The sequence below is a fragment of the Apaloderma vittatum genome, unplaced genomic scaffold (assembly GCF_000703405.1).
Source record: "Apaloderma vittatum isolate BGI_N311 unplaced genomic scaffold, ASM70340v1 scaffold14937, whole genome shotgun sequence".
Taxonomy (NCBI): domain Eukaryota; kingdom Metazoa; phylum Chordata; class Aves; order Trogoniformes; family Trogonidae; genus Apaloderma; species Apaloderma vittatum.
Window position 1 is genome coordinate 63308 of NW_009725860.1, and position 23806 is coordinate 87113.

The 23806-nt window shown below is 43.7% G+C and overlaps 1 protein-coding gene across 1 annotated transcript in view; it reads right to left on the reverse strand.

The window, feature by feature from the left end:
- Positions 1-2437: 2437 nt before the first annotated feature.
- The window catches only part of GATB (glutamyl-tRNA(Gln) amidotransferase, subunit B), a 31947-nt gene continuing 10578 nt past the window's right edge, over positions 2438-23806 (reverse strand). Inside the window, exons 5-12 of the mRNA XM_009873083.1 lie at positions 20720-20833; positions 19826-19910; positions 19411-19455; positions 18194-18383; positions 11068-11201; positions 10590-10668; positions 5105-5239; positions 2438-2566 (exon numbers count right to left, since the gene is read on the reverse strand). Coding sequence (XP_009871385.1) covers positions 2438-2566; positions 5105-5239; positions 10590-10668; positions 11068-11201; positions 18194-18383; positions 19411-19455; positions 19826-19910; positions 20720-20833 — 911 coding nt within the window. The remainder of the gene's footprint in view (positions 2567-5104; positions 5240-10589; positions 10669-11067; positions 11202-18193; positions 18384-19410; positions 19456-19825; positions 19911-20719; positions 20834-23806) is intronic.

The following is a 23806-nucleotide window of genomic DNA, read 5'->3' on the forward strand; positions in this document are numbered from 1 at the left end:
TTTGGCGGTGGTGGTAGCTGGTATCTCCAGAAACTTCAGAAATATTCATCATCTTGATCTCATCTGAGTTAAACCCTGTTCTCCTACAGACTCTACTCCTATGGAACTTGGCTCCTGAGTTTTAACAAATTTTGTACCATATTAGCAAAGTGTCATTACATAGGAAGAGGAGCAAAGAAGTGGCCCTGTGAAAAAGATACCCACCACCAGTAGCCATGCTACTGGAGTGGAGATCCTTCCTTAGTTTAAATGCAGCTTAATTATTACTCTTCCAAATACGTTGTTGTTTTGCTTTAATTTTTATTTTGTTTTAAAGACACCCACTACAGCGGAAGGGAAACTAAGCACAGCAGCATCAAAAAAAGCATTAACCTTAGAGACCCACCTTTTGGAAACAATTGTATTTTTCTAAACTGAAGGAATACCTTTAAATTAAGATTGATGATTTCATGCAGAAGCCCTCGTGCCTTTTTGTGTCTTGCTGCCAGAGCAAGAGTTCTACAGAATCCAAAATTTTAAGTTTGCTGTATAATCTAAACTTACTGAAAACTCACACCACTTAAAGTAAAAATAGTACTTTTTGCTCGTGATGTGAAAAGCGGTAGTAAAAGCCTTTATGTGAAGGTCAAGTTATATTAAAATCCGGGGCGGTTTGAGGTTGTACATTTTTGGGGGGCAGTTTTGGAGGTTTGTTTTTGGTTGTTTTTTTTTTTTCTGAACAGTCATGTTTTTTGATTGCAACCTCATTACCGTTTTCTGTCAGCTGCACGACTTTTGAATTGTAAAGTTATTTTTATGTGACTAATGGGTATGCATTTTATTCATTAAATGTATTTGAAAAACCACAGGGTTTTTTTTCTTCTAATTAACAGTTCACACTTGAACAGCGAGCCCTCTTGTACAGAAATGTCCTCCTCGAGACATACATCGGCACGTTCCTCGGGAGAATGAACTGCTCTCAGCCGAGTCTGAACGAGTCGTGCAGGGACCTCAGTTGCAGAAGGTGACCCAAGTCCCAGGGCCACAGCAGCTGTGCTCCAGTGACGCTGTCGGCCCTGCAGGCAGATCTGAAAGAACAATTCCAAGGAACTATCTTTGAGGTCTGAGATAAATGTGATCTTTAAAATGTATGGCTTAGCAGCCTCCAGAAGGGATTTAAGAACTTCAAACACCTGGTACTAAATGGGATTTCTTTAAAAAATGTAAATTTGATAGGCTGCCTCTCGTTGAGTTTCCTGGTAACGGTTTGACCAGCTAAAATGGGTCAGGACTGGGAAGTTAGCTCTAGGACCTTGGATTTCAGTGATTTCCTCAAGCTAAGAGCTGAAAAATGGAAGGTACAAAAATATAATTTTTTGTTTAAAAAAGGCTAAAATGCTCCTTACAATGAAATAATGGAACAGACCCCAAAATCCAGCTGAGTCCTCTTCAGTTTTGGTGACTCACCTGCTTGTTCAGTTCCTTCCAGTGCAGATGCAGGTGCCAGCAGAATGACACAGGTCAGAGAAGCACGCAGCTCTGGGCTGGGAGCATTTGTAACACCACAGGGTCAGGTTCTCACCAGCAGAGAAAAAAAACCCAACAACAAACAAACACCCCCCAAAACTGGAGGAAACAGTCCCTTTATGGAGCTACTGCAGAAGAGAAAGGTACTGCATGTTCCTCTGCAGGGCTGGCACAAGTACAGCTGCTCTGCTAAAAAAAAAACCTGGGATGTGAACCTGGGAAGGGCTCAGGCACACAGCCCTTCGCAACCCAAAGAGCTGCAAGACAGGAGGCAAAGCAGATGTTTGGGCACAGAACGAGAAGGTGAGTAAACAATTTGATGCTCATTCTTAGATGTAGGCACTTGGATCCGTTTGTGGCACTAGCCTCAGGAATTTAATTAAGCAGTCAGTGACTTCATCCTTTACCCATCCCTCAGAAACCAAACAGAATGACAGCAGTGGACAGGTTTTTCTCCTTCTGCTAGGTGTTTTAATCATTGTTACTAGTGAGCACGTCCTGATTTACAGTGGGTTGCTGGTGTGTACCACCAGCCTTTTGCATTCCAGAACTGTGAATTTCCCTCCTCACAAAGAGGCAGCTTAGAAAAGCTGAGCTTACACTCGCTTTAGGACAAAACTAACCAATACAGCTTCAGCTCTCTGCATGCTCACAGGCACCCCGGGGAGGTCATTTCCCACTGCGCTGTGGCAATCCCATTTCCAACTGCCACACCCAAGTGAGGGAGATGCCAAAGGCCTGTATCGTCTCCTGATAGTCTTTGGCTCATCTGCCTCTGGCTGATGCAGCCGGGGAGGGCGAGGACGTAACGCGGCTTCACATCCAGCCAATAATCCTGATGCTACGTGAGGAGGCGCTGACATTCATTTGCAGTGAACAAGACAGAACAAAGCACGTCTTCTGTAGACACTTGGATGGTTTTCTCTCATGGCTACTCTGACAGCTTCTTCTCTAATAATTGCTTCACCAGAACAGGATTGGATCGTCCTTGTGTTTCTCGTTGTACCAGGCCAATTAACTTATTTAGAACCTTGCGATTTCCTGCTTTTATCGCCGTAACCTTGAAAGAAAAAAAACAACCAAACAACAAACAGAGAGCAGTGTTACAAGGAAACCTGGACATTTTCACTTGTTCACAGCCAAAGTATGAATATTTTTGTCCTCTGGAGAACTGTGGTAGAATAGCATATTTTGGGCTAAGATACTTTTATAAAAACTGCCTTCAGCTTTCCAATAAGCTCCTGCTCTGCTCCCATGAGGCAAGAGCAGGTCCCTGCTGCAGCAGGGCCTTAGAGCCAATAGATCGCCTCTTAGTGGAAAAGTCAGAAAACACTTTGGGATTTTAATGGTGTCTGCAGCAACTTTCTGGAAAAAAGCCAGAAAAAAAAAAATCAGACTGACTTCTTTTTGTACCTTTTTACTCAACATGCTGTTCAGTTACAACAAGTAATTTGCACCGAATCGTCATCTATTTGATAATATTCGTGAGGTCCTTCAAGTGCAGGTGTAGGTGTTTTTGTAACAGCATGTTGCTTCCTTTAAGCATGGAATCCTTTGCAGCCTAGCAATTAATTAACTGATCAGAAATACGACCTCTTATCAGACAGCGAGCGTTTGATGCACAATCACCTGCAAAATAGCAAAAGCCATATTTAAAAGCTAAGTAAAGACACTGTGGGGGAGGGGGGGAAAGCACTGGAAATTTCACTTTTGGGCATTCCTAAAGGAGATGCTACTGCTGAAAGACAAGCATGGGGCCTTCGTAGTGTTTGTGGAGCAGGGAAGATTTTCTCTACATTGTCAGAGTCACTGGCCAAAACACAACAGCTTCAAATTGAGTAAGATGTCCTGTTTACGGGTATTAAGGGAAGGACTGTGAACATATGAACCACGCCCTGTGCCAATACCAAGCACAAATGCAAATATTGCTACTCATTACTGTATCCGCGTTACTGGCAGTCTAGAATCTTCTCTAATGTCACAATATGGAAAGGACTTCTTGCTCCTATCTGCTAGAAATTACCTATATGGGGCAGAATCCAGCACAATCCAGATACTTCAGTTTCATAAGCTGCTCAGTGTTGGCTTGAGCGGCTGTTTGTAAATTCATTTTAAAGAAAGTTAACTATCAAAAAGCACAGCATACTTTTTCCCCTCACCTGTCAAGTACTCAGCTAGCACTATTTTGTAAGGTAAGCTCTCACAGCAATTTCAAGCAGTGAATTACAGGCCTTCAAGGCAGCTTTTGCCTTGGCAAAAGACCACCTGGAAAAAAGTAGGGGAGTGAGGCCATTCTGCTGCATTTGGCTTGACTAAAACAGTGGAAAACAGAGAGGTATTACATTCCTGGAGAAAGCAGCATTATTGAAATGGGAGTGTAGTTACGGACCTTTTGCACTTCCCAATCAGCCCTAATGTTCTTTCTGTCCACACTTGTGCTTCCACCAGCCGGAAAATACAGCAGCACTTTTATCAGGCTCTGCAAATGAGTCAGTCTGATGGAGGTCACGCCGACCTACTGCCAGCTCATTTTCTTTATCAAAAGCTCTTGCGGAGCTGTTAGCATCCCCCAATGAGATCCGGGGTGGGTGGTATTGTTCTCAAAAGATGTTAATGGCTTTTCCCAAATGGCAAATGTATCTAGACAGTGTTTGCATTAGAAGTAAGCTATTCACTTCTGCTTTTACATTATCACTCCAGAGAACATATAAGCACTTGCTTTTGTTTTGCTTTTTATAAAGCAGATTTTAGACTCTCTCAAGATCCCTTCCCACCCCTCCCCTTCACGACCAGCAAGGTTGTTTTCCCTTTCTCCTCGGCTCAGACCTTTCTAGACTGCTGAGCCACGCAGGCTGCCGTGTGTCCTTCCAAGGAGATGGGGAAGGGCCAAAGCCCCATGTTCCCCGCCGCAGCATTTGTGCTGCTGCCACAGCCCCGCAGCAGGATGGCAGAGCGGACACCATTGCCGGAGCCACCGATGCCGCAGGGGTCCAGCTCCTCCCCACCCCACAGACATCGTCAGGCAGGAGAGCGAGTCCCTGTCTCCCTCCACTGCCAGAAAGACACAGCGAAGAGACAGATGCAAGTCAAAATTTTGCCTTGCCAGCTCTGATACAGTCTCTAACTACGAAACTTAGACAGCTCGCTGGCAGATAATCTCCATCTCCAGCGTCAGAGCAGTTTAACTGTGCTGCCCTAATATCACAACAGATGACATAAAAATCAGAGTTATGTGGCCGGGTGGGCAGGTCAGGTTAAAAGCAGTATAGCTGAAGAGGGGCAGTTTTGCTTTCCTGCATTAAATTTTTTATGTTCTCTCAGAATGACTTAGTGCAGTAGCCAGACTGGTAATTTCTTCTGCTCATCATTTTGTCTAAGCTTCAATTTAAAAAAAAACAACAAAAAAAGACACTTAGTAAAATAAGAAAGGAGAAGAAAAGCCTGATAGTATCTCAGCAGCAGCTTTAATGCTCCTAGACTGGCTCTAGAGCTCAAAGGCCAATCAAAAGGAAAAAAAAAGCAGAGAGGCCATTTTAACCCCCTTTTTAGTGCCACAGACCGCTGTAGTGCACAAGCTTCCCAGCACCATCATAATCACCTCATTTTCTTGTCCATCAATCACCGCCTGGCAGATCTGTTCAAGCTCTTTTTGATCCTGTATCAGCTCAAGTTTCTTTTCTTTAATGATTTCGAGAGGAGTCTTCCCTTCTCCCTTCCACAATTCCATAAGCACCTGAAAATCACAATGAGGAGCGAAGGTCAGCGTCTCAATTTACCGATGTTGCTTACGTGCAGTGTTGCAGTTACTGATCCAAGATGCCAGATTTTAGTTAAAGCGAGAGCAGGTTACCTAAAAGTGAACAAACCCAAAATGTAATCCTGTGCCTTGCCAAAGGAGCTCTTGTACCCTCTCCTCCTTTTCTGCATCCTGAAATAAAGACAAGGCATTTTCACTTATTACCTCTGCACAGAAGTTTGCCGAGCACAGCCCCCCGGTACCTCACTGCTCCCTGGCTGGGAGAAGGGGATACCACAGCAGAGACCGTCGCTGCCTGCGAGGCTGTTCCTCTGGCAGCTCTTGCCGCACATTATTCACAAGAACTGCCCGAGAGCAGCGAAGAAAACACGTTTCCGTGAATGATGGGAATTGACGGTTAGCTGGCTACCGTACCAAGTCCAACCCCAGGTAACTCATTCCATTACCGGTCCTTTTCAGCAAGCCGCAGCGAGGATACGTGTGACAAAGCTGAAGAAAAATAGCGCCGAGCAGGAGGAACACTGCAGCTCCAGCCTACCTATGCATCACCTCCGAGTATGAGAATGCTGGGCAAACTCCAGAATAATCACTGAGTAATGCTGGTGTGTTCTCCTGTGCTGTAGCACAGGAATAAATGTGGCAGAGAAGAACATTCATAAAAAACAGTAATTTCCTTGAGCAGTCATTTTCTCTATTCCCTTTGCTCTTATTTCAGAGCCATGGGAGGAGAGAAAGAAAACCCTTATTAAAACAGCTGCTTGTATTCCATCCTGAGCTGTAGGTATAATTGTATGTTTGGGCCATCGCTGTGTACCGACATGGAAAAGGATGTCACATCAAAGTTTCAGCATCAAAATACTTACTGTAGGATGAAGAAGAGGCTGGGATGGGGAGACGCGAAGGGGCATTCAAACTGCATGTTAAGTAATAAGCAGGGCAGCAAGGCAACTCAGGAAAAAATGAAGTGTGTGGGCTGGTATCTTAACTACTCGAGCAATTCTTTTCAGCATGAGGAATTTTCTGGTACAAAAGACCTTCAGTTAAATGATTTGGTAGCCGCAACAAGTATTTAAGAATCAGTCATGGACACGATTCCTGCAAGAGGAGATTTGTTTGCCAGCAGTACCCCAAAGCTTTTTATGGATCTTATCGCTCTGCTGGAGACCTTGAGAGAGGGTAATGACACGCAGCTGTATTGTAGCAGCTACATCTTGTTTTTTCTCCTTGTAAGAGAGTTAAAGGCAGATCATGATATTAAAGTTGCTGATAAGCAGCCAGAGTGACAACCGCTGTAAGTAAAGCTTTCAGGTGTTTATATCTAAATAAATCAGTGCAGCATATGATGTCTTCTACAAGAGCTTCCCTTCAGTGCAAGTACTTAAAAAATCATCATGCCAGTGCCACCTGGAACACCCCTAGAAAGAAATACATCCAACAGAGATTGAACCTGTCTACAGCCACTTGCCTGTTCTGAGGTTTTTATTTTTGTTGTTGCTACGCCGGGCAGTCCCTTCCCACACCTTCCCTGAGGGACCAGGCAGGAAGCTTTCTGTCCTCAAGGCCTCCTGAGGCACCAGGTGGGTACATCACCCTGCAGAAGGAGCCCTGTCTTCTTTGCACAGCACAGCCCACAGCAGAACACCCCAGAGAGCCTGAAATGCCGCACAAATCGGAGGGTAGGCAGTGAATAAGCTCCCATTGCTCTCCTGGGAAAAGGCAGATGTGATTTTTAGGACTGGATCGGGGGCAGAGTGGCTTGACAGTCAGAGATCCAGCTCGGATTCCCCGCTGTTCCTATGCCAAATGTCTCCTGGCACTGAGAAAAGCTGCCCATTGGAAACCCTGAAGGCACCAGATTTTCCCTGTGACATCTGCATCATGTGTACTTTTCAATTTGGTAATGAGCATCTCCACTTCGCTGGTAGAGCAACAGTGTTATCAAGGCCCTTGCTTGTTTACAGGTACGTAGGAAAGCAGAAAGAGATGTGGCCAAGACCTGTCAAAAATGCACTTTTAAAAACGTGTTTCTCCACTTGGCAAGGAGTACGAATCTAAAGAAAGCAGTTTAAAAAATGATTTCAACTCATTTACACAAACTGCCTGCACCAGAACAGAAGGATCAAATTATGAAGTCTCCAGAGCCAAAACGAGAATCTCAGGCCTCATTTCCATTCCTGAAACCTCAGTAGTTTCTACTATTGATTCTTGCCCAAGCGTGATTAGATTTTAATGATGTTCTTCGGTCTTCTACCAACACAGGCGTAGCAGCTAAACCACTGGTCAAGATGAATTAATCAGGACTCACACGTCTGCCTGCCACGGGCATCATCTCAAACATTTTGCAACTGGTGAACGTGCCAGCTGACTGCTGCGCCTGAGAACGCTCCAACTGGAAACCCTCTCTGCAGTGATTTGCTGCCAAGGGTGGGAAGGAAGCGGCAGGCGGTGCCGCTCGCCTCAGTCCTCTGGGCATCTCTCCTTTCCAGTAATGGAAGCCTCGATGCCTGGCAGTTGTCCCTCAGCCTCTGACAAAAGTGAGGGGTAGGCTGGGTCCAGTCCTCCAGATGGCCTGGCCATAATTGTCAAAGCAGAAGGTTCTGTTCAACGTTTGTGTACTGTCCTCATTGCCCCGATACCTACTTTAAAGTAAGGGTGCCAGGCGGGTCTGCTGGAAGTTACTCCTTCACAGGTGACCTGGGCAACTGCCGAAGCAAAGATGACCTGGGTTAACGTTCTGCTCCACGCCCCGCCACAGATCCCTGACAGATACGTGACAAGAGCGTCCACGGCGAGATGCTCCAACGTGGCTCTTGGCAGCAGGGCCAAATTTCTGCTTTCCTGACCCAGGAGCCCGTCTCCTCCCACAAAGCCCTACCTAACTACCTACCGGCCCCTTATGCCGGTGACACTGCTAGCCCTGCACAGGAGGTCTCAGTGCCCACCTCAGGCACACTCCCCCATCAGCCTGGTTTTCTGCCTCGGGTGAGCAGCACTGGCACGTCCCACCGCGGGCTTCAAAACAGTGCCTCTGGGCTGAGCCACAGCCCCTGACCGGGGACACCCTCACCCCATGGCCCTGCACACCAGTGGAGCTGGACGCTGCTCCCCTCTGCACGGGCACGCCAGGCTGAAAAAAAAACTCTGGAGTAGGATGCTACATTTGATGGCAAGTTGGGCGTGAGCTCTCTAATTACCTAGAGTGGTAATTATGTAAGCAGGCAATGCCTTCTCCTTGGCACACACGTGCTACCACACAATGCTCCGTGTCCATAACCAGCCCTCGCAGCTCTTTATCTGCCCATGTTTCGGTGCCTTAGACAGCAGGGACCAAACACAAGCCCTCTTAAAAAATTTAAACTGCTAACAGCTTCCCGCAGCGAGCACGTACACGTGTCTGCGCGCTCACCCCATCGAACCTTTCCATCCTTGCTCGTTGGATCTGTCTCTATCGCTGCAGCTCCCTCTCCCCCCGCCCTCCCCCAAGCGCTGCAATTCAACTGCTCGCTCTTGTGTATATATAGCCTGTTCTGCCCTCGGGCCATCCAGTATCTCCGTCTACTGCTGAGAATTGTTATAAACATTTGTTATTCTTCCGACATCCAGGCAACCAAAATACTTTTCTAAATGTGGCAAGGTTTCTGCAGTTTGATAGCATCGCTCAGTGATGGCAAACAGTTACTGTTATTTCTCTGTGTCCAATTTCAGAACGCCGAGGACAACATGCACATTACGAGGAGTCGGTAATTAAACAAGAAAAGCATCTCTGAAATTCTTGGCATTTCATAATCTGTCAGAAAGTGCTGGCACACGAATACATCACAAGGCAAGAAACTCCCCTAGAAGAGCATTAGTACGCTGTCTCTACCTCCACAGGGAAGCCAAGAGTTAGGAACGGAGTTCCAAGGCCCCCCTTTCAAATGCACACCCCAAACGGATGGGTGTGCCATAGCCCCGCAGGCACAGAACCACTGCTCTGCATTCCAATGCTTTTCCTATTAATACTTTATCGCCTTTTTGAAGCTTTTACTTTTCCAATCCGAAATTTCCATAAGCACATGCCTGAAGTCAGGCGCTTAAATCCTCATTTACGACGCCTGTCATACGCAGCTGGCTATTCACAGCAGCTGGCCAACAAGACCAACTTAATTAAGAATCACAAGCATCTCCAAACAAGAAAACAACAAACCAGGAAGAAACTTCCAAGTGTCTCCAAGTAGGGTAAAGACCCACATTTGCAACAGTTACACTTGGTTTATAATCATGGAAAAAAACAAACAAACAAACACACTAGAAGTGAATTGACTTCAGTGCTACTCCAACCTTGTACTTGGATTAAATCAATACGTGCTAGAAAGATGGAAATACGTTCTGTGTATCTTAGACAGTTAAAGGCCTGAAAGCAGCAGACAAGGCAAGTTAAATATCTTCATTGCAAGTCAAATATATTTATTAACAGTTTCACTGATGAACACCTGAGCAGCAGCAGCCATCTAATGTACTCATCTAGAGGATGATACTAAATCTGAAAAGACAATGCATTCCACATAAATGAGCCAGCAACAATTTAAGGTGCATGACTGATTACTCCCTGTCACAGAAAGCCTCCAAATTTTGTCTATGGACACAGCAGTCACCGTACCCATCATAAGCAGTTTCACAATTTTAGATACAAACCACCAAGAGCTGATTTTTCAGACTGTTGTAAGCAAGGTGGTATTTTTAAAGGGAGAAACTAGCATTACCATCACTACTTGCTTGAGAGGCCCATGATAGCAGTTGCTCCAGGAAGGACAAAAGAAAGGCCAGACCTGCCCCCTTTTGATTCAGGGGTGCACCAAAGCAGAACCCTTTTTGTAACTACGCCCAGGTGAGCAATACCCTGTTCCACATGCTAATGCTTGGGAACGAAGACTCTACTCTCCCTTAAGACCGAGGAGAATTCAGCTGAACTGCAAGTCATGGATTAGCTCCCACTGACCTTTCACTCGGGTCTGACTTGAGTTGTGAAACTGATATCTAGTGCCCAGTCTGCTCAGCAGCAGGATTTATGTACCTGACTTCAGTTCATGGTGCCTAAATCTACTGCTTGGCTTGTGCCCGCTTCTCACGCTGAATACGCAGATGCGTCTGTCACATCAGGTACACAGGAGGCATTTTCATCTATTATATGTATATAGGATAGATACAAATTTAATCTTTCACCAACACTCTAAATTCTCTTTTTTAAAGCAACCCACGTACTGGTACACACTGATTATAAAATTGCTACATGAATGGAGTAAGCAGCCACAGGATCAAAGTGCAGTAAAATCAAAGCGGTACTTACCTGCTTTGCTGCTGTAGAAGAAATCTCTTTTTTTTCTAGAAGGTTCAGGAGGTCAGCCAGGAGGAAAGGACTGACTGGGCTAGGGAAAAAGGGGGCAGAATTTACCACAGAGAAGAAGATGAAGTAATATACCTAGGCTACTCTTGGTTGCCTACAGATTATGTAGTTTAGCACGACGAGCTGGTATTTTTCCTCACAATATGCTATATTCAACTTTGGTATTGAGAGCCTGACTGTCATGTTTGAAAGAAGGAAGACTGATTACTACTCTTAACTACATGGGCCTCTTCTCTGCGAAGTGTTTGATTAACTGCATCCAGCATGACAGCGTCAGGACCTACGGAGTACTGCCCAGTGCAACAAACTTCACAGATAGTAACTACAGCAGGGGCGAGCAACAGAGTGACACAATACTATTCATGGTAAAAGAGAAAAGGATCACTTCTGTTTCACCACGGGAGTAATCAAGAAGCCTGACCTTTCTTTTACTGTAAGGGAATGTTGTTTCAAATAACTGAGCAGGTCTTTCAGAATCCAGCCGATGACTTTCTTTGGCTTCATTTGGGTCTGCTTTACCACATTTTCAAAGAATTCTGTTAATCCGTCTTCATTCTGTTTAAGAAAAGTTAAATGCATCAAAGATTCCAGAGTACAAACACAATTAATTATACAATTACACTCAGAGCATAAATACTAATCCTAAAAATAAACTTGCTTTTGTGAATTCACTGCAGCCACATGACTTTGAAGTAATTTTATTAATATAAGAGCGAAAAAATGTTATGTCTAGAATACAGAAGAAGTATGTACAGCTTATGTGCCAGCCTGTCTGTTTCAATGGAACTTCCAATAAAGGAGCTATCTTTTTTCTCTTAACTCTTTCCTAAAATCGGCATTTGAGGAGAAGCTTTTTCACCTTCTCACATGTTTTAAGTACATATAAGGTTAGAAAATATAATGCTGCCACCTAACAGGCTGTGACGCTACCTTTTACCAAGAAGAGATTTTTCCCGAAACTGTCTAGAGATACTTCACTCCTGATCTTGCAATCACTTCTATTTACTTTGGACTGAAAGATGAGTTTCGCTTGCATTCACCCTTCGATGATACGGAAAGGTAATGCTGTAAGAAGCAGGGGCTTGTTTTTCCACTTTTTCCACAGAAGCTAAGTAAGCTTTTCCACAGCACCCTAAATGCTCAGAAGACATGACAGCAGGGGATTCAATTTATGGCCTCAGTGAAATCTGAGATTGTTTATAGATGAACAGACACTGCACAGTCTGCTGAATGCTATGCGGTGGGTCATGGAGGCACTGATGGATCTTTAACCGCAGCACACAACTCATTAGGTCTGCTGAAGGCTGAAGAGATACCAAGTGGCAGCTCCTACCCCTTTCAAGGAGGAATCCAAATCCAGTGTGCCACTGGACTTTCTGCAGTGCACTGCATAAATGCACAGGAGGACAAGCCAGCTCTCAGAAGTTGAGAGGCAACAGTTCAGAGACGGCCCTGGAACTACTCTAAGTGCACTGTCATCACAGCAAAAACATTTCCCAAGCACAGACTGAGCACAGCCGGATCTCCGAATGCTTCCAAGCGAAAAGAGCGCAGGTACGCACTAAAATGAAGCCTGACTTTTCCACTCAGACATATCCCATCAAAATGGCCTCACTCGTCCTCGTTTTAAAAGGCAAATTTATCACCATAGCAATAGAGAATTTTAGACTTTCCTCCTCAAAACTTTCACAACACCAACTTCCCCGCAGCTCTAGACACCACATTTTTCATTGCTAGTGATGTAGGGTTTGTGAAAGACTGCAGGCTTCTGCTCCTTGTTCTGTGGAACAGAACAAAATATACTTAGGATTTAATAGCTGATCTGCAGTAAAACTGGTGTGACAAAAACCACACCCAGCCCTCTTACCTTGAGACTGTGAGCAAAGAAACAGAGTCCTCAAGTTAGGAGAGCCACCAAGCTCTTCTGAGAACCAAGGTAAACCTTGGAACTCCACCTAGTTACCCATCTAACACACACAGACAGAGAACTCCCTTCTTTCCCAGCGTTTCCACAAATTTAACTATCAGTTACTTTGTAATCAAATTATTTAAAATCTAAGGCTAAATAAACCAGAGGAGCAAATTTGGCTTGGACAAACCAGTAAAGAGACAACATGATTACCGAAGTACAGTAACTGTGCGTGTGTGTGTGTTAAGTGGAATTACTAAAAATGAGGCATTACTAACCGCTGTGCTCTTTCTAATTCACCTCAGGACTCATCAGCACAAACAAACACTGATTATTTAAACAGCGGGTTCCCTTTCACTAAACCCGTCTCATTTAGGTAGGAAAAAGCGAATGTGGATAAATGCCGGTTTCTTTACGCACACCGTAGAAGGTTTTACAAAGACCCCAGGCAGAACAGGTGTAGCTACAACTTGATGCACACAGCACACACCGCCTGTGGGTGCCGCAGGTGTGAAGGCAGGCTACGCAACTCAGACGCAGAACGTCCAACACCTTCACTGCGTTCGTGTCAGAGAGCGTATTCAGATTTCTGGATCCACCAGCCTGGCTGGAACGACAGCTCTGACCCTGCCGCCAGACCTTTGAGAAAAAAAATAAATCAAGGACAAACACACCCAGCCTTTGCACAGTAATCAGATGATTTCCAGGCAGCAAGAGCAGAAAAGCCCAGGAACACTCAGACAGACGACGCTGCCAGGTGCTGAAGCCCATACTCACTACTTCTACACATAAAAATAGACCTACTCCCCAAAACTCCTTTGCATTTCGTTTTAGCTGATTTTAAGTGACTGTCATTTTCTGTAGCCAGAGAGTAGGAAAACCCAGCAATGCTAGACTGAAATGAATGAGGCAGAATGTCAAAACATCAAAATGACTGACAAGACATGAAACGTTTTCCTTACTTTCTTGCCGTATTAGAAAAATGCAGGCACAACTTGATTAGCTTCAGTTTCTAGATACTGTACTACTTGAACTTGACTTCAATTTGTTCTGCATTTTGGTCAACTTTCTTTATGCCAGATTCACTCCAACTACCAACACCTCCAACCCCATCGCAACAGATCTGAGCTGGAAACCACTGCACACCCTAATGAACTGGTTTACAGGAATGCTGACTCTTCTCACTTACTTCTGAATAACGTATTTTAACCTTCCTAGAAGGAAAATCAGAAATCTGAAATTGCAGCACTGTCTCTGTGATCCAGGCCCACTTGGTGCTCCCATTTACACATCAAATACGCTGTAACTTATTCATTAGAGTCTCACTGGCATGAAATCTGACATACCGGTATTTCAACCAGCTGCAAATGTCTTCCTTAAACATGGTTTAAAATGATCACTTAATGGTACTGAGATGTCAGAAGAACACCACTAGCAGTGGAGTGATTTCAGATGCTTTTTAAACAAGTTTAAAACACTACATTGTTTTACAGAACACCATGGGTCCAATCTGCAGGGACACTGGGTTTGTAATGCAAACTTATGCTTTTAAAGACCAGTAACTTTTCCTGAAGAACTGAAGAAGAAAACTACATCAATGTTCACAGATAAAAAGTAATTTTCTGCTTTCTTGTTTCCATTTTCATCATCACAGTTCCCACAATAACCAACTGTGAGGTAACAACTGCTGCAGAAATGTGCAAGATTGTCAGGGGAGAAAAAAAAACAGAAAATCTAGCCTATTAAAACAGACAAGCGAAGCAGCCAAACAAAGTTCAAATTTCTTCCTACAGCTTCTTAGAGAATGATTTAAGTTCTGAAAATAAGCTCCAGCTCTGGAGCTCTCAACACAAGAAGGATGTGGACCTGCTGGAGCAGGTCCTTAGGAGGGCTGCAAAGTGATGAAAGGGCTGGAGCACCTCTTCTACGGGGAGAGGCTGAGAGAATTGGGTCTGTTCGGCCTGGAGAAGAGAGGGCTCCGGGGAGACCGTAAGGTCTTCCAGTATCTGAAGGGGGCTACAGGAAAGCCGAGGAGGGACTGCTTACAAGGCTGTGTAGTGACAGGACAAGGGGCAATGGTATTAAACTAGGGTACATTTAGATTAGGCATTAGGAATAAATTCTTCACTGTGAGGGTGGTGAGACACTGGAACATGTTGCCCGGGGAAGTTGTGGATGCTCCATCCCTGGAAGTGTTCCAGGCCAGGCCGGATGGGGCTCTGAGCAACCTGGTCTAGTGGGAGGTGTCCCTGCCCATGGTGGTGAGGTTGGGATGAGAAGATCTTTGAGGTTCCTTCCAACTCAAACCATCCTATGATTCTTTGGTAATTTCACCTACACACCAAAGTGTATGAGGACAGCATGTCATGAACAAAATGGTCAAAACCAACTTCTAGAGCATCCCACTTTTGACCATTTGAAGGGTTCACCGAAGTAATTATTCCACCAAAGCAATAAGCCAAAGTGGTATGGCCACTCTTATCTAAGGAGAGGAATGGTAAATGCACAGGAAGATTTGGAATTCAGATGAGGAAGTGATCAGACTTTGTGTTCTAATGGTGTACTGTGACCACTGATCTACTTTTTGGTCGGACCTCTCCAGACTTCAGCATGATTTTTGAAAACAAAATGTCACATTAACACCCATACCAATTCATCTTATTTTTTGACTCAATAGGAAGGCAAGACAAAAAAATATTGCAATATCGTAACTGGCAAAGTTGTCAGAGATACTTCTCAACTGAAATATTTGCCAGCTTACCAGTTCACACAGCGAAGCAGAAACTGCATGCAGAAATTGAGTACCCAAATACCATGAAGTCTACATGGCTCAAAGAACTGTATCTTTATCAATAAAAATGGTTCTGCATGGAGAAACTTAGAAACTTCATTTATTCTTGCAATTGGTACAAAACTGTCAAAAATGTAGCAGTCTACACTTCAGAAATTTCAAATATAAAGATATTAATAGGTAACAATCTCCTTCCATTTCAGTACGTCTTGCAATCAGGCAAAAGCAGGAGTCTCAGATTCTCAGTTCAGCAGCACATACAGGCACCTATCATACCGGAGAATAAAGCTCATGAAGCAAGCTCAGAAACTAACCCGCATGCTCAAGTACAGTACTGTTTTATTTTAACTTTGGCGCATAATGTTTTCTCTAACAAGTTGGCGCAGAATGGAGATTCTGCATTTTAGAGCCATCCCTCTACCACTGCCATTAATTTAATGAGCACTCCTGGGTGCTCTAACTTGAAAGAATGCTCATTAGATTTGTGCATCTGGTCCTATCAGCAATCTTCTGCAACTTCTGATGTGAGCTTAACACGGCAACGGACACACCGTTTTCAGATGAATTAAGGTTAACTAGTCTCTCAGTGAACAAGCAAGCAACTTTTAAGGAGAGTACACATGCTGACATTCTAATGCACAATAAAAGCAGGCTGGCAATGAGGAACACGCTCGCTTCATGCATTCAAATGGACGCATTATCTTATTACAAGCCGAATCTTGGATTTCAGCTTCGAGCACATTAATCGCCTTAGACGTCGTAGGGGAAAAAAGTTAAAACGGAAAATGCAAAGGCAATAGTAGATTTCACAGAGCAGGGAGAAATCAAAACGTGCAAGAAGTGGGTTTATGCCAAGTGGAAAGACTGGGTGTGCTGGGTCTGGCTGGGATGGAGTTTATTTTCTCAAGAGGGTGCTGTGTTTTGGACTTGTGACTGAAGCAGCCCTGCCAACACACCCGTGTTCTGGCTGCTGCTGTGCCTTCGCTTCTTCCCCACTCTGTCCCCTGCAGTGAGTAGGCTGAGGAGGGGCATGAAGCTGGGCAGGGACACGACCTGGAGAGCTAACCCCAACCGACCAAGGGGACACTCGATGCCATATAACGCCCCGCTCAACAACGAAAACTGAGGGAAGGGATTTTGGGGGGGTCAGTCATGGCCATTGGTCGGGGACTACTTGTGCATCAACTTGGGGGAGGCAGCGAGTGATCTGTATCACTTTGGGGGTTTTCCCTTCCTTTTTCCTTCACTTATTTACGTATCTTTATCTGACATCATGAGTCTTCCTGGTTTTGCTTTTCCTATTCTCTTCCCTGTCCCACTGTCAGGAGAAATGAGCAAATAGCTGTGGTGCTCAGCAGCTGGCCAGGGTCAACCCACCACAGCGTGGGAGAAGAACAACAGATAAAACGGTTCAGGACCTATCTACCTTACTGAGCCCTGTTTATTTTAATACGTGAGAAGTATGTCAATGTAAAAAAATGCATGCACAGACAGGAATACTGGCTGCAAAATCCCATTTTGCTGCTTATACAATAAAATAGAAAGGTAACAATGACCGAAACCTCTCGATACTATCTACCACTGCAGCTTCATGATTTTGATGAGACTTATGACTCACCTGCCCACCAAACAGTAGATCTGCAGCTCACTAAAATGGCACACCACCACAAAAGCAGTTTCCTATTAGCCTCTGTCAGAAGAATTTTTTTTTCTCTGTAGAATCAGCTTCTGTACAAGCATATTAAATTAAAGCCACACAAAGGAGGGATATTAGGTAGCTAAGTTAAGTGTGCTGCTCTCCCTCCATTTATAGTCAAAGGAAAGGAATTGTCCTCCAGAGAACAATTTAAAGTACTTATGGTTCCGCTCTGATTCTTACTCTAAAGAAGTCCTTCTTTTTCCACTAATCACAGAGGTAACCAGGGCAGGACGCTGTCCTAGCTTACCTGGCTATGTGAAATGTCTAATCTTGCACGTGTATACTAACACCCAGAGTTAGCACTGGCAAACGGAGACGACACAGTCTGCATTGAAGAATCACAGAACAGTAGGGGTTGGAAGGGACCTCTGAAAATCATCTATAGTCCAAAAACCCTGTCAGAGCAGTGTCACCTAATGTAGCTTACAAGACAACCCCTCCAGAGAAGATGGCTCTAAGTCGTCTAGAATAATTTTGGAAGTGATTTTTTTCTGTCATTTCCTTATTTATATCCATATTTGACACGCTCTTTTCTTTCTCACTCCTTCTTCTGAACCTATCCCGTGTATATTGCATAGTGAGGTCAAAGTTGATACTGTACTGCTGTTTCACGTATTTACCTGAGAATAAGTCTGTTGGTTTGTTTTTTGTTTTTAAATAACATGAAAGACAGATCAGCAGGGCTGTGAAGCTGAAAGATTTAAACTGTGGGTTTTGTTTCTGCAGTCACAAAAACGTGCCTGTTGATTTGTTAAATAGTGACAATGTGACCAGCCTCGTACCAGGCCCAAATACAAGAAGAGCAGGCACTTGCACACAAGGGACTGTCAGCAGAAAGTTGTACACTTGTTGCAGTCAGTCACGGGTCCATATCCGTGTACAGGCAGACAAGATCAATATTGAAAAATAGTTATTTAACTGCACATTGCACGATAAACTCCACTTCTAGGTGCAGTGCGTGTGGTTTCTTTTCCCCAGCACTCTAGATATAGGCCTCCAAGGTACCAAGCATGCATTGGACATAATTACAACTAAATAACCTCCATGAAAACTGACAGCTGGTTAATACGACATTTGTAAATCTTTTCCAAAACTGTGCAGCTTTGAAGTTTCCAGGCTTATTTTAGCACTTGGATCAATAGACCTACCAATAAGGTGAAGCTGTGTTCAGGAAGAATCCCATACTGTTCAACGAGCTTTGCTCTCTTCACACTGGGGAGGTCGGGAAGCCTCTCATGAATCCAGTCAATATTTACCACTTGCTGATGGTTCATATTAGCTGGCAAAGATTTTGCATCGTACAGAATCAATGGAGGAAGGTTTGGTTCTGGCATAAACCTAGTAAAAATGAAGAAAAAACCCCAACCCGAATAAACCCAGTAAGAATGCATATGGAAACAACCCCCACTCCTTTTGGTGTCAAGCCTGAATTGTGGATCTGGACAAAAACTGGAGTGGACTGGGAGGGAAAAACCCAGACTGATAGCCAACTGCTAGGAGTGATCTGGGCAGGCTGTAACCTTTTCCAGAGTAACTTCAGAAAATCTCGATAAAAACTCATGCTGCGCTAAAAGCAAAGTTACTGCGCTCAGCAGGGTGCCATCACAGAACAAAAGGCTCCCTTAAAAGAGAAGGCCAATTCGAACCACTCGAATAACTATGATTGAAGCAGAAACCTCACTCTTACATGATCAAATGAAGGGTTCAAAAAATATCAGAATAAAGGACATTGGGCACTCTCTACATTTACTATAATAATTTCTATTTCAAATCTGCCTAAAGATAGATATTTTAAGTTTCATGTATAATGTGCAGCAGTAGGTTACAAAAGTCTGAAAAACAGTTTAATACTGATCATAATCTCAGTAATAATATTTCTGGTCTTTACTGTCTGAATTAGTCTTGTTAAAGAAGCCTCATGCCAATCCCTAACATTATAATTCACAAAATGATCTGCTGCATTTCTACAAACAATGAAGAGGCAGAGGCTGGGATCTGAAAATCATCTCCCTCAGGATTTTCTTAAAGCAGGAACAAATATTCTCATGTTTTATGTCTGGCATTCTCAAGGATATGCATATACTGGTCACAAAGTTTACCTTCAACTTACCCACTTTGAGCTAAGGCACTCCAGCGTAGTTTTTTGGGAAAGGTCTGCAGGTTTTAGCAGAGATGAGACACAGTTCTAGATCTGAACTGCTCAGACTAGCACTGATTTTGATAGGTCTCTTCCCCTTCCAGTGGAAGGCAAACTGCCAATACATGTTTACTATGCTGACTAAATTTATATGCTCATTACACCAACTACTCTTAAGAAATTAAGTAAATTCTCAGTTCTTCAAGTGTTAATTTAAAAAAAAAATACCGATAATCCTGTTTTCCTTCTTTGTCTCTCATTGGTACAGTGCACCTAAAATAAACACAAAACAATTAAGATGTGGTAAGTGGTACACCACAGAATCAGTTTTACGGAAAAAGCACAAACCAAAAAACTTTGCCTCATAAGATCAAGAGAACTTGTTAAGGCTGCTTCAAAGAAAGCGTGTCTGGAAGAGGGCAGTCATTTTCACACAGACACTGCTTTATGTAGCACCCAACCCGTTGTGAAAAAGCCTCGACTTTAAGAATGAATTACCGCCTGCGAGGAGTAATGGTTGCGAACACTAGCTTTAGAAGACAAAAGCTGAGCAATACTACATCACCTCTCCTGATCATGTTACTAGGTATCCCTGGCACTCTAAAGCTGCCATTCCTGATGTTCCTCCAAAATAAAAACTCACCCAAGCTTGGAATCAAAGGCTCGTGTTTCATTCAGAATTGTTCCTCCATTTTCAAGTTCTTCAATTTGCCTCTGTATTTCATAGTCTGACAGAAACAAAAGAAAAAAGAGTAAGCTTTTTATACTGCACTGTAAGGTTTAGTACGCTCCACTATTCCATTTTTCACTGCTATGCAATAATGGAATAGTTTGTTGTTTTAACCTTAATGAAATAAACAGCAGTAGTTACTGGCAGAATTATCAGTCACTGTCTCTCCCTCCAGCACTGTTTCTTTCTTTGCGTGCTTTCTTCACCTTCTTTCATTCCTTTTAAACAGAAAACATTTGCTCCCAGGCGCTGCAGCCAAGCCATACATTTCTAGCGACCTTCCTATCACCCACTTCAGCTTTCTTTCAGAGACATAATAATCATCCTTTTTTTTCATATCCAAGCTGCATCTGAACTTCATGCGCCACCACCTACAGCACTCGGTGGAAAGCAATTACCTACACTGGAGGACACAGCTACTGCTAACACATTTCAGTACTAAACGTGTTAGCCATTGAATCATCTGCTTTATTCTTCCTGCAGGCAGAGGGTTAACTCTGCAAGAAAAACTGCAGGCTAACACAGCCAGTACACTGACGGCATCCCATACGAAGATTTATTTTTCCAGGGAGCAGCAAAAGCGGGGCCAGTCCACAGCAGAGGACAAGCCGAGAGTGACAACGGCACAAGCAGGGCCCTCGCCACCCCAGGCAGTCCCACTGCTGGTCTGAACTGCGCAGGTGGGACATCCAGATGAAGCTAGTCAGGCACAGAAGGCCAATTACTGCACTTGGCAGCCTGATGCATTTCATATCAGACCACCCAAAATACCTACAACGCTCCTGTAATGAAGCACCCATCATTTACCTACTGCTTTCACCAGGAATCGCATGCTATTGATATTCTTCACTTCAGTCCTCACTCCATAAGGCTCTCCAGGGTGATGCACAGAAACATTGGCATCCACTCTCAGCTGACCCTCTGTAAAAGGAAATTTCATCAACAGAATAGCCTGCCCTGTATACTAGAGTAAAAACCTTGCCACGCATTAATAAACCGCGTGTTACGTGCAAAGCATGAACAGCAGACTTCCGTATGTTCAGAAAGGAGGAACAACCACCTCATCACAGCATTCTGTTTACTGTTCTTGAGATTCCATCTCAAGACTCTGCCTCCAATCATTCAAAATTTCCTGCGAACACTACTTTAAAAAAAAAAAAAATTACTCCTCGTAATTCCTCTCAGAGCAAACTGCATGGTGCAATGCAGCATAGAGCCTCTAAGCCATAGAGTGAAAAAAGCTTCTGATTCACAGCTCCTAAATGAAGGGCAGAATTAGACAAGCAATTTGAAGTGGTGGATTGTAAGCTTCCATTCCTCCAAAACCTGCATAAAAATACCTTTTTGGAATTACAATTTGATGGATATATACTACCCTAGCACAGAACACAAGAACTTACAGATATGTTGAACAGATTTACTAAGGTGTTCTTGGAAATTTACAGCTCGAGGACAAAATGTGAGAAGTAGTGGATTTTTTTGTAATTTTCTTCCTGTCCTTCAAGAAACTGCTATCCCTCCCGTGTCCCAAATTTCCCCGTCTGCCAAAAACTGAAACTGAATGCAAAGTTACATATAAAAGCATCCTGCACTTTTAGTCCAAAATGGTAGAATGTCCTTAAATATCTCTAAAGATTCAACCACAAGTAGCTCGTAATTGTATCTTCCTCAGTTTTGTCCCTCTAAAGACATTCCTTCTGAGACAAAAACTCTTGCCACAGTTATTCAGCTGGTGGGAATAAACAAACAGGAGAGGCTGTACTAAAAAGAAATGTAGTTTTCCCCACATTGCACAGGGAACATCTGTAGCCTCCCTCTTTGCTTTTTTGTGCTTTTTGAGGGTTTTAATTTTGAATACAGATAAAAAACCCCACACCCAGTTTAGATACAGTAGCATTATTAAAGGGAGCACAAAATAACTCAGGGTTAAACCTGCCTACAGCTCCCGAACCCATTCTGGTGAATAGATGTAAATTGACTGGAGAGGCCGTGGTCCACTTTGTAAAGTAGACTGGATGATAGCACACTAATTTCCTCTGTGTTCACAGAGTCCTGCCAGACATGCAAATGAAGGAAAAAGTGCTGGAATGACCCAGGATCTCTTTCAGGAGAAGTGTTCTGCATGCGCTCTCTCTCTGGGGTGAAATGAGAACTTGTTCCAAAAGAGGAATAGCCTTGTCCTGCCCTTGCTTCATTTTGAGACATGACCAGCTTCTTCTGCTTGGATGTAGGTGTCAATGTGATAAGACAATGAAGTTAATCAGGCATGAGTGAAAGGAGAGGCAGGGCCAATGCTTCTAAAAAAAAAAACTTTTTTCCTTTAAGCCCAGCTTCTTTTCCTTTCACTTTGTAATGAAATCATCTTTCCTGCTGTTTGCTTTTAAAGAAGTGACACCTCATAAAACTGGCCATTTGTCTTCACTGAATACACAAGTAGATTGAAGGTAAAATGTGAGAGGGTAAAGCCCTTATATGAAAGAAAGTAATTATCATGAGGGAAAACCACAGCAGAAAGCCCCCAAAATCACCACCTTGAAAAGGAAATAAAATAAAAACAAATCCCAATACTTTTAAAGCCAACTATACTGAAGGAAAAATATCCTCAACACTGGAATTCTCCTCTAACATCAGAGATCTCTATGCTAAAATAATGCAATTTCAATGGCAATCTTAGGGCCAAATTCAGTAGCGATAAATAACTGAATATATGTACATCCACAAAGGCCTTTGGAGAAGCACGCAAAACCAGCTGCTTAATATTAACAACTGTGCCTCACCTGGCACGTGTAACACCAGCGTGACAAAAGACTCTGAGACATATATAATGTCTAGCGATTATTATTTTCTCCTACGTTAAATCAGATTCGTATCACTGGCCAACGTTTATCGGATCCCATTTATTGGGTGATGCATGAACCAGTATTAAATCAGATTTGCATCGCTGGCCAACGTTTATCAGATCCCATTTATTGGGTGATGCATGAACCAGTCTGGCTCAGTTCTCCAGGAGATGCATCCACTTACACTGTGGACTGAATTTCTTGCCAGAACAGTGAGGCCAACTGTCACAGGCAAAAATACAGCTGACATTGTGAGCACTAATAGGAAGCTGATAAATGGGTCTATGTGTGGAGGGGATGAATGCCCAAAACCATACTTTTAAACTCCCAAGCAGAAGTCTATTTGCTAGCTGTAACTATGGGCTGGTTGTAAATTTTCTCAACATTAGTACTGAGAAAAATGGCGTGACTTGAACCCTCCAGTTCATAGAGGCAGGAGACAGAATCACCAGTTAAGAGGCTGATCACACACTGTGCCTCTGCACATCGCCTATTATGAAAATTGGGGCCTCGGGGTTCCAGGCAGAAGAGGCAGTACCAAATGCAAGGGTTCCCAAAAGAGGAAGAGGCCTCAGAAATAGTGGTGATCTCAGCTAGAGAGATCCTGGAAGGGTTCCAGACAGAAGAGGCAGTACCAAAAGCAAGGCTTCCCAAGAGGAAGAGGCCTCAGAAAGATAGTGGTGATCTCAGCTAGAGAGATCCTGGAGATGGAGGAAGATCCCAAAATTCAGAAAGATGGGCCTAGGGGCCTTGGCCTCTAACACCTGATCAGGATCGGTATCTGCAAGCCTGCTGCACAACATGAACCAACACAATTTTGTGGCCCACATTCCCAAACCAGCAGTGATCTCCCTAGTGAGAAGGGAAATTGAGACCTAGTGAACATACTGCTGAAGAGGAACACCCAGTGTGTGTGTGAATTGATGAAGCAAGGTAAAAATTGCACTCTCACTGGTTCTTCAGTTAATCCCAGCACCCATGTCTGCTGCATGCTGTCATTTACTCCACCTCACCTGTGACACCAGCATAAGTTCAGTGCCTATGCTCATTTTCT